This window comes from Nuphar pumila, chromosome 3 (assembly GCF_984573655.1).
Source record: "Nuphar pumila chromosome 3, dmNupPumi1.hap1.1, whole genome shotgun sequence".
NCBI classification, from domain to species: domain Eukaryota; kingdom Viridiplantae; phylum Streptophyta; class Magnoliopsida; order Nymphaeales; family Nymphaeaceae; genus Nuphar; species Nuphar pumila.
The window spans coordinates 115,120,339-115,132,174 of record NC_143251.1 but is presented as its reverse complement, the minus strand read 5'-3'; the positions used below and the strand labels follow the sequence as shown (position 1 = coordinate 115,132,174).

General features: G+C 38.3%; 1 protein-coding gene across 1 annotated transcript; it reads right to left on the bottom strand.

Annotated features, from left to right (window-relative positions):
* Positions 1 to 10,314: 10,314 nt before the first annotated feature.
* LOC149843383 (putative membrane-associated kinase regulator 1) lies at positions 10,315 to 11,259 on the bottom strand. Its single transcript, XM_090000900.1, has one exon. The coding sequence runs from the start codon at positions 11,257 to 11,259 to the stop codon at positions 10,315 to 10,317; it is 945 nt and encodes a 314-aa protein (XP_089857026.1).
* Between the last annotated feature and the right edge of the window lie 577 nt (positions 11,260 to 11,836).

Below are 11,836 nucleotides of genomic sequence, written 5' to 3'. Positions count from 1 at the left end.
CTTATTCTTTTTCTTTTTCGATTTTTCACATTTTTTTTCTTTTTTTTTTGTTGAGCACTATATTAGTTTTCAGTTTTTCTTGACTCATGTAGCGAGCTTTGGGTCAATGACTCCCAGGCCAGACGACCTTAGGACATCAGATACAGAGTATCCCTCATACTTAATTGCTCGAGTCACTAGACCTTAGATTTTTATATTTACATATAGTCATCTTTCTTTCATGTGCAATGTCTACATCTCTTAGGCTCTCTACTAAGTCCATGTAATGGTCTTTCAGGCCGATGACTCCCAAAACAGATGGATTTAGGACACCAGGTGTAAACACTCTTAAGTCTCCACTTACTCGAACCAAATAGATCATAGATATTGACTAGACAAAGAAGTGATTTTCTTCATTGTCCTTTTCAACATGGGAAGCAAATACTTCAGCTTATGTCTCAACCCAGCTACTAGGGAGAAACTAAGATATCAAACAAACTAAACATATGCTCTTTTTTTTAAGCTATTATATCTTTATGGTTTTTTATTTGTTTAGTTTTTTAATAAAATAAATAAAAAATTATGCATATTCATATATGTGATTCAAAACAAATTCTAACATTCATATACAAATTTTTCTTTGAAATCCACATAAATAATCACACTTTCTGAAAAAAAATTACATGAGGCTTAAAAATCTCAAAAATGTCAGATTATGTAAAAACATTCATATATGCTTAAAACTTGTTTCTTAAAAGCCTAATTTTATGAGTTTTTATTAGAAATAGATACATGGACAAAAAAAAATTTAGGTGTACATCTGATACCCTCCCCATACTTGAATGACATTGTCCCTAGTGGCATACAATAATGTAAACATGCAGATGCTGATGCATACCTAAGAACATGAATAAATAAAAATATGAGAAAAGAAAGATACAACTTGATTATGCACAGAGCCTCTTGAGCTGATAGTCGCATTGTCCTTGCACCACCACCATGCATATACGAATTTTGGCTGGCTTAGTAAATGATATGCTCATGTGAAAGTGTCATGTATCCTGTAACCTGAAACTAAACATCCTTTTTATTGCTGGAATCCATTTTTGGCTGCAGCGCATTGGAGATTGAGTTAACGAAGAGGGAGACCAGTGGTGGAAGAAAAGATATCGGTCGATTGCAGAGGGGGATTCCTCGATCGTCGATCATGAAGGTAGATGATGGTTCACACCAAATCCGAGTGAGAAGCCTCTAACCGTGGGTACCTGAAGCAAATACGAAATCAAACAAGAAAAAAAAACACAATATGATGGAAGGAAAGAATATTGGAAATCGTAGGCGAGGAAGAAGCAATGAAGAAGAAAAAGAAATTTAGAAAGAAGAGGGAAGCAATGGGCTGAAGAGGGTGGCGTGAAACCTAGGCAAAGACGCTGGTACAGGGCTAGATGTTCCCTATTTATAATGATATTTTATAAAATTACAAAATAAGGCCTTTTTTTAGACTATTTACAAAACAATACCTAATTTATATTTGCTAAAAACTACCCTGTGCCACTTTTAGAGGGACTTTTTGGATATTTTTTCAAATGTGGATCTTGGACTTTGGTTCAGATTGATGTGTGGATCAGATTTGAACTCTAGTTGTATGATTTGGAATCGGTTCTGGATCTACTTCGAATCAGTATAGATCTGATTTCTTAGAAAAATGCTCTAATTTCTTTGTTTTAACTCAGATTCTGATGAAATTCGAACTGAAGTTCTTTCGCACCTAAAACAACATAAACACAAGTACTTAAGCACTAAAATCACATATAAATGCATGAATTTATGATAATATGATATATATTTTATACATTATCAAATGCCTCAATGCTTATTTGTTTGTTAGTCCCCAAGCAAACTAAATCTAAACTACTCTGATAAGAAACTAAAAATAAACAATACATAAATTTAAAAGTAAATAATAAACAAATTCTAACCTACTTTGGTAGGAATCACGATTGCATTTGGTATATGCAACAAGCTCTTTAAACCCTTGGGTTACCCTAGTGGATGAGTAAGGTCTCGTGAGGGTTTGCAGTGATGCTATCCACAAACATCTCTGTCATGCATAAGTAAGATTTTTTCAAAAAACACTAGGCAATTAAGAGATTAGTTTAAACAAATATTTCATGCAATTACATTATCATAATATATTTAGAGTCTAACATGCCTCCACAGTAAAACAACTTTTCTTTCACTTTTTTAAAAATTGCAATTATCTATGCTTTTTTCTTAGAAAGTCAAGTATAATCATGTTATTGCCTATTTATCATTACTTATATATTTTCTACACAGTTTTTCACAATTATTTCTCTAAGCAATGAATTTTTCATTAAGCTCTTGTTATTTTTATTTTTTATTTTTCTATTTTATTTTTAGTGTTATTTCAATTTTTAGGCTTTCATGACCCATGTAGCAAGCTTTGGGTCGGCGACTCACAAGCTAGACGACCTTAGGGTACCAGATACAAAGTATTTCTCAGACTTAATTGCTCAAGTCACTAGACCTTAGATTTTCATAGTTAGGTATAGTCATCTTCCTGTCATGTGCAATGTTTATATCTCTTAGGCTCTCTACTAAGTCCATGTAATGGGCTTTCAGACCGATGGCTCCCAAACCAGATGACTTTAGGGCACCAGATATAAACACCCCTCAGACTCTACTTGTTCGAATCAAATAGGCCACAGATGTCAACTAGACAAAAAAATGATTTTCTTAGTTGTCTTTTTCAACACAAGAAGCAAACACGTCAGCTTGTGTCTGAGCCCAGCTACTAGAGAACAACTAAGATATCAAACAAACTAAACATATACTATTTTTCTTCTTTTAAACTCTCTTTTCTTTATATTTTTCATTTGCTTAGTTTTTCAATAAAAAACAAGACTATGCATAGTTATTCAAAACAAGCTCTAACATTCATATATAATGTTTTCTTTGAAATTCACATAAATAACCACTCTTTCTAGATTAGTTTCAACTAAATTTTTTTACATGAGGATTAAAAATCTCTAAAATGTCAAATTATGTAAAAACATTCATATATGCTTACTTTGTTTCTCAAAAGCTTAATTTTATAAGTTTTTTATCAAAAACAGATAAATACACAAAAAAAAAATTGGGTGTGCATCTCATATCCTCTCCCATACTTCAATGACACAGTTCCTACTGGCATACAATAATGTAAACATGCAGATGTTGATGCACACCTAAGAACATGAAGAAATAAAAATGAGATGAAGAAAAGATACAACCTGATTATGTGCAAAGCCTCTTGAGTTGATAGTCGCCTTGTCCTGTCCTTATACCACCATCATGCATACGAATTTTGGCCGGCTTGGTATATGGTATGCTCCTGTGAAAGTACCCTATGTCCTCTAACCTGAAACTTATAACACTAAAGCACAAAAGATTAAAGCATATATGCATGACAAAATAAAAAGAAACAAAAAGCAAAGCAAAAAGTAAAAGAAAATAAACAATCTAATCTACTTTTACCATATACATATGGTACACGATTATGCTCAAATCCTATTTCCCTGCGAGATCCGCAACCTCACACTCACCTGCCTTTAATAATTCACGTCATTACGATTGTAGGTATGGCAAGCTGAGCTAGCGCAACCAAGTCTTTGTGCCAGGTGCAGTTTCTTCTGGTTATAATAAAAAAAAAAAGCATGACCCAACGTATGTCTAGCCCATTTACATCTCCAGAACCAAAATCCAATCAGACCTGACATATTTGTTCTGAAATTGTCTCGGATTTTAGACAAACAATATTATGATCAATGGTTTTACCGACAGAAAGTTTGCCAATGTGGTGTGGGGCGGTTCTCTTGGTTGAATCGGTCAATTAGCATTGTTTCAGCAGAAAATCGATAGAGAACTTACCTGAACCGGACTATTTTCAAATAAATCTTAAAAATGGTCAAAAATAGTCTTTCAATATTTTTCTATATTTTTGTGACGCGTGTCTTTTTTATAGTTAAAAGTTGGCGTATTCAGTTTGATTCAGTTCCTAACAAAAATTAAAATGGACTGTGCCTTTGAGAACTTCTTGATTATTAATCTATTTCATAAAAAATAATTGAGTATGTTTTTATAAAGAACACTTAAAATAAAGAGGTGTCAACTTTTACTTTTCAAATTTTAATGGTGGTGGTGGTGCATCCATTTACTTTAGGATCTTTACCGTCCCTCCGAAAACCAACGGCCTTGATCAACTCCTGGTTACTTTGCACTTTTGGTCACATGGGGGCCCCCACTGCTAGTAACTGTGGGAAAGAACAGAGGCTTTTCAAATTTCCAAACTTCAAAATCCATCTTTCAAAATTTAGAGTACCGTTGAGACACAAACAAAGGTTTGGTGATTAATGGCTCTGGACCACTGTGCTAAGTTTGGACTGGAGACGCAGACAGGTTCGGTGGATAGGGTTATTAATTAGGCAATCTTGGTGAGTTCAACCAGGTCATGACTTTGACTTGGTATCTAATTGATTTGACTTTTTTTCTAGTCAACTAGATGTGAAGATTGGGCTATACACCGAATCGGCCGAGTTCGGGTTGGCGCTATTTGAGGTCAAAAAATATTTTTTCAATTACAACCCATATAGCCCAAAGACCTAGGCCACTAAGCAGGTGGTCTAGGTTCAAATCACATGGGCATCACCCCTTGCACAAGCCGAAGCCTGGCGACTCTCTGTAGGTAAGGAGCAGGTGGTCTAGGTTCAAATCACATGGGCATCACCCCTTGCACAAGCCCAAGCCTGGCGACTCTCTGTAGGTAAGGAGTAAGTAAGCCCACAGAGTTTTATGCTGTCAGGACAGCGGCATAGCCAGCATGGTTAGGTATCTGATCCTGGGGGCGGTTTCTCTGTAAAAATATCAAAAAAAGATCAGGACCCACATAATTTAAAGAGTATTTAGAACGTATGCCTCCAATATTGTAATGGTTGGGGTGGGATCAATCATACCTATTGCAGCTTACCAGGTGACTTACTAACATACTGTCTGTTTTTTATAACTCAAGTAACTCGAATCACCATGAACTTGGGCAACTTTGCTCAACTTGATCAAAGTTGACTTGGCAGGGCCCTAGTCCCAATGAACCTAGGGCTCTCTAAACCAAAACTCAACTCCATGCATATGAATAGTGAATGCAGTCTATTTCTTCCTTATAAAGAAAATAAAAAGATGTCAAGGTGGATAATAATGATTGATGAGGGGATAGTTCAAAATGGGTTTAGGGTCCTTTTCCAATAAAAATCCACTAGATCCAAGGAGAGTTTAAAATAGGATAAAAGGAGTTCTTAGAGAGAATATACTGGATCCTATGGTTCAGTGTGTATGATGACAGTTTTATTTTGTATTTTTTTTCAATCAGACTTTTAGCTTGAAAAAGTTTTTTTTTTTTTGAAAGGCAAGCTGGGGTTAGTCAGACCCCTAACAGTTATACAACTATACCATTGGCTTTGGAACCCTCAACTTGCCCCTTACCAGTTATACATCTATACCATTGGGTTTCGAACCCGCAACTTCCCAACACAAGGTGATTTGCACTAACTGCTCCTACCAATAAAGCGGAGCCCCCATTGGTTGAGTCGTGTGGATTTCTACTTTTTAAACATTGTTTCTCCCTCGTTAACTACCAAGCCAACTAGATTTTGAAAGAGTAAAATAGTAATTAGTGAATCTTAAAGAAAACTAGCTGACATGCTGGTCTCAACTCTCAAGTTGAACAATTTACTGAGGCTTAGGTAGGTTCTTTAGATCGGGATTTTTTTTTTACATATTTTACTGATTGATAAAAAAGATCCTCAAAGCTGTCACAAATAAAAAAACAATTTAAAAAGGCTGATACAATGCCAAGAAAAATGTTATATTTTCATAACATCACCTTTTTAGAAGTCATCACACATTTTTTAAAGAAAATTGTGGATTATTTTATATTTTTTCAATTATATTAATCCTTATGTAAGCTGAAAATTTCCGAGATTTAATTAGTGGCCTATTCCACATGACCTATTCATGAACCCTGGCCATGCTCTCTATGATTAGGGATGCAAAGAGGTTGGATATGGGTTGGGTTATGCTTGATCTGATATCTGTCTCCAATTTTTTAAAAAATGGTGTGGTTTCAAATAGGATCTGAATCAGATCTCATAATGGCATCCTGGATCTGGATCTGGATCTGGATCTGGATCTGGATCTGGATCTGATATGAGTCTTTGTAGTACTGGACCCAATGAAAATATGCAAAATTCATGGGGCTTCTTTGAAGAAGTTAAAAATACATCGGGAGACCCGATTAATGAATTTAACCAATTCCGGCCCAGTTCTGACTATACCTTATCCTATTTGTTCTTAATCCCACATTCATATATACGTTAGCGGTTAACCAAAATCAGATGAGATGGGTTGGATCCTATTTGAGCCTGAATCAGAATCATACCCCACTTGCATCCCAATTTGTGATGCACATAGAAGCTATTAATTGAAAAAAAGTGTATAGAAAAGAAAAGCCATGAGTTGACGCCCTAGGGCAAGCAATTTGTCACATAAACTGGCATAATCTTTTCTTCTTAAGCTAAAGCCAAATTCATGGTAAACCAAATCTTAGTTTTTTTGTCAGAGAGAATCAGACTCTGTTTGGGAACTGGTAGTTGGGATGGGAGTTTTTATGCATTTGATAAAAACTTGGTCAAGCTACCTTGGTGGTGCCTGTTTGGGAGAATGATGTCAATGAGGCAATTTATGCATTCGGTAAAAATTTGGTCAAACTACCTTGATAGTGCCTGTTTGGGAGAATGATGTCAAGGAGGCAATTTATGCATTTGGAAATGTAAGTCAGTTCGTCACTCTTTCCTATTTGCACTAAAAACTGGATTTGGTAACCACCACCACCACCATGAGGTAATAGCTGCCAATTCTATGAATTGGCAGCTGCCGCTTTTTCAAATGCATAAACTCCCTCCAACTGCAAGTTGTCGAACAAAGTCGGAGGCTCTGTTTGGAGCTGGGATAAGAGTTAATGCATTTGGCAAAAACTTGATCAAACTACCTTGTGGTGGTCGTTTGGAAACTGGTAGCTGGGATGAGTATTTATGCATTTGGGATGGGAAGTGAGGTCCTCTCACTTTTGTATTTATAGTAAAGAATGGATAGCTGCTACCTCCAAAAGAGGTGATAGCTGCCAAATCCAGGATTTGGCAGTTCCCACTTCCTCAAATGGCACTTCTTATCCCAGCTGCTAGTTTCCAAACAGGGCCTAAATATCTTTTGGACTTTCTTTTGTAGTTCAGTTTGACACCAATTTTGGAATCCAATGGTACTACTGCACAGATGATGAACGTGCGTTTGGTTGGAAAGCTAGATCACAAAATCCAGCTGACCAGTTGTGGATCCCGCAATATCTTTTGAAAGTGAGTGATCAACTTTGTAATTACAACAATCCAATAATGTCCTTACTCCCTTAAAAGATTGTCAGTAGGGAGTAAGCCATTAGTGGGGTTCGAACCCGAGACGCCTCAGCTAAGATGTTGCTGTGTCTTTACATTGAGCTATAATAACAATCCAAGTTGTGATTATCTCATAGATAATGAACTTGATTATTCTTATGAGCCATCAGGAAAAAATGAGAAAAAACAAAGAAGGCCACTACATCACATAATGATCCACCACTCGTTCTAGATATCGATGGACTAGATCGATATTGGCCTTTAGTTCCAAACGCTATTGATGGATCTTAGATGCCTTCTTTATCCGGTCTCATTTGAATATATATAGGCAATATTACATAATCAAGAAAGTTTTTTTTATTTTTAGTTTTACTCAGAGAAACCGTTCTAGGTGCAGATACCTAGCCGCACTGGCTCAGCCTGTCGTACTTACGGTCTCTGTCCAAGTCAGCATAAAACTCCGAGGGCTTACCCCTCAACTCCAAGGAGTCACCAAGCCAGGGGAGTGAGGGTGATACCCATGGGATTTGAACCTTGACAGCCCATCAAACGGTCTAGGCTCCATCCCACTATGTCAAACCCCTTGGGTCTATAACCAAGAAAGATTTGATCGACTCATGTTGGCGACCAATATTATTGTAGATTTATTGTGGAGAATAGGAGATCTATATTTTTTTATGGTTTGTATGTTTAGATTGTGATGTATCATAGATGCCTACTTTATCAATAGATAACACCACTGCCTTTGTATAATTAATTTTGAATCAATATTGAAGGTGCATTATGGACAACGAGGACCCATAATTTTACAGGGTTTACCTTGAACTATGAGACATATGCTTAAGATTGTGTCAAAGAATCGTATGGGATCTTTAAACTTGCATTTATAACAAGGCTGAATTTGCATAATCACATACAAATCAAAGGCCATATCCACATGCTCCAGTTAACTTGCTTGGTTCATTATCCTTTGCTTTGGATTGGGACAGATTAGATTCAACTTTGCTCCAACAGACCATAACATAACACAATAGTATACTAAACCAGTGTCACAATAGTTTTGGTTGGAAGTTGGATCCATCATAATGCTACATCCAAAGCCACAGCTTAGCTCATCTAAAACCCTAGCAAAAGGCATGTAGCCCCACCTAAAACCTTACTATGGGGTTTGATGAACTGAGCGATCTCCCAATTGATGACACCCACATGAATCACATTACATCCATTAATTACGCAGCATCAAGTCTTGTCTCATGAACCTTTTTTAACCTAAAAAGTGCAAGAGTCTCAGTCAAAGTGGCAAAGTTGTAGGTCCAATTAATGTTAAATGGGAAGTGATGTGTATAGGAGCTTAACATCACTAAATCAAGTATGGGCAAAGCTCTCTCTCTCTATATATATACATATATATATATAGAGAGAGAGAGAGAGAGAAATTGATAGTTGCTCACACGATAGGTGCTAAATGGGTTTTTCTGTCTTTTAGGTGTTTATTTCATAGTTTCAACCCCATAAATGTGTTGGGCATGGTCTATTTAGGAGGAATCCTTACCTGGATCATGTGTTTTCTATGAAAAAATGATATTTGGAGCATAAAAAAATTTACAAAGATTTTGGACCATTGATTTTTCAACCTCATAAAAATCCATCCATACGTCAAAATTGAACGCTTCAAGAACTGATCCTTATAAAATCAAGTACATAAATCACACCTGTACGGTCAGAATTTATAAATAAAATGAAAAAAATACTGAAAACTCATTTAGCACGCTCATTTAGCATCTAACCTGTGAGTAGCTACCAATCACTGTATATATATATATAGTAGTGAGTAGGTGCTTGATGGTTTTTCGGCTTCTCTTGTACTTTTTACGCAGTTTCGGCCTTGTAAATATGTTGGGCATGATCGATTTACTAAGAATTCATACCTATATCATGTGTTTTCTATGAAAAAAATGACTTTTGAAGCCTAAAATATTTACAAAGAGTTTAGACTGATGATTTTTTAAACCTTATAAAAATCCACCCATGTGTTGGAATCAACACTTCAAGAACTAATCCCTATAAGATCAAGTACATAGATAACATCTATACGGTCAGAATTTAAAAAGGTAAAAATAAAGCTGAAAAACCCATCCAGCACGTTAGCACTTAACATTGAAGCAACTACTCACTAATATATATTAAATCACACCTTATATATGGTGTCGAACAAAACCTCTCTTCACATCAATCATGAGAACAACAAGATTAAAATCATTGGATTCCATAACCAATGGCTTACATTTTTCATTCTGACCTTGGTCACATGAATTATACCACAAACAGTAGGACTGTCAAAACTGAAATGGTTGTGAGGTTTTGGCTTGTCTACCAGAGAGGGCAGGCATTGATGGGCAATATTGACTGTGATATCCCACAGCAAACAAACAAGGCCATTATGGTCACAATTCCCAATGTGGACCTCCCCATGGAAAGTGCACAGGAACTTTCCTGTATCCCTTTAAAAACCCTCCAAAACTCAATCATGTTATCAGAAAAGGGATCGCTGCAACACCAACCATCAGGCAGCCAGTCATTACCGTCCATCTCAGGGATGGAAGATGGCTGACATAAACCATATTCCCATCATTGATCTCACACAGATCATCCGCAAGATCCTGTCTCTTCGAAAATTTTGATTTTGAAATCACCATCTTCATTTAGAGAGAGAGAGAGAGAGAGAGAGAGAGAGAGAGAGAGAGAGAGAGAGAGAGAGATTCATATGATAATTAACACTGGTTATGAAAATCCTAGCATTAATCCCAAACAGAGAAGAGAACAGAGGAGGGCTCTCTGATTAGAGGGTTATGACAGTATCATACTCACCATGGTTGTCATTTACAGCATTGGAGCTCTTACAATGAGCAATTGCACCCTGGATGGCACTGTGGAGCTCTTCCATGCTGCTGCTATCCATGGAGTAGGAGAACTCCCCATAAGAGAGCACCCCACTGTGGGTAGGGGACGACCTCATGGATGAAGGGCAACTGCCTATAACACTAGGACCACGGCCCCTCCTCTTAGGGAACCTGAGGTTGCCTGAGAAGGAGTGAGGGTGGCCGTGGAAGCTGTGGCTGCCGGTGCTACTGTTGCTGATGCTGCTGCTGCAGCTGTCCCTTGCCTTGATGAAGCGTTGCTCTGTCTTGGGGTGGGAGATCTTCTCGTAGAGGGGCTTCACCTTGTTGAGGTATTTCTGGAAGACCTGTTTGGCGGATCTGCTCATCTTCTTGCTTTTGGTGATGAAGAGGGATGAGAGCTTCATCTTGGACGGTGGTTTTTGGGATGGTGGTGGTGGTGGTGGTTTTTTGAGGGAGAGGCGGGCGAAGTGGCGGAATTTCTTGAGGGGACTGAGGTGAGCGTCATCGTCGTCGGTGGTGGCGGAGCTTGGGCGGCGGGATGAGTCGCAGGAGCTGCTGTTGGAGTCGCGGGAGCTCGTGGTGTCGGAGCTCCAGCCGGTGGAGTCTATGGTGGTGGAGTGTGGTGGTGGTGGCGGAAGAGTGATGGTGGTTGGTGGTGGTGGTGGGGCATTTGGTGGGGTGGAGAGGGTCTGGATGATATGGAGGCGAGGGGGGAGGTGGAGGGGGAGGAGTTGGCCCTTGAAGAAGAGCTCATCGGCAGGGCAGAGGTGGGAGGACTTCTTGGATGCTGGGGAGAGGGAGATGGTGAACTCGAAGTCTTGGGAGGAAGAGGAGGAAAAGGATGGGGAGTGAGTCAGATGGGGGGGATCTGCTAGCTTCTCCATCACCCCATTTAGAGAGAGAGAAAGGGGGGGGAGAGAGAGAGAGAAGTAGCTGAGGAAGAAATGAGAGAAGACGGGCGAAAGGAATGACTCAACTAGAGAGAGAGAGAGAGAGAGAGAGAGAGGGCAATGACCTTGGGCTGAATGGCATAAACCTTGAGGAAATAGAGAGAGGTTGGGGATGATGATGGAGGGTGGAGAGTGGACCACATGGGTAGTAAAGCTGCCGGAGGTTGTACTTCCGTATGACTCACAAAACCAATCACCTTGTCAGCCTTTTGAGGTCTTCAGGTATTTTTTAAAAAAAATAATGAAATTACCAAATTACCAATATACTTGTCTCAGTTTTACTTTATGGGTTCAGTGAAGCCACCCACAGTTACCAGAATACAAGAAGACACTAGCACATATACATAACAAAATCACTTCTATGGCCACGTTAGAATACCGAGGATTCACAATCTGAGATCAAATTCGACCGGCACACAAACGGGAGATCTCACATTCCTGAACTAATATCACAAAAATGCCTTCAAAATCAAAAGTCTCTAGCTCAATAGGAGGAAGGGGGGCTGGGTCA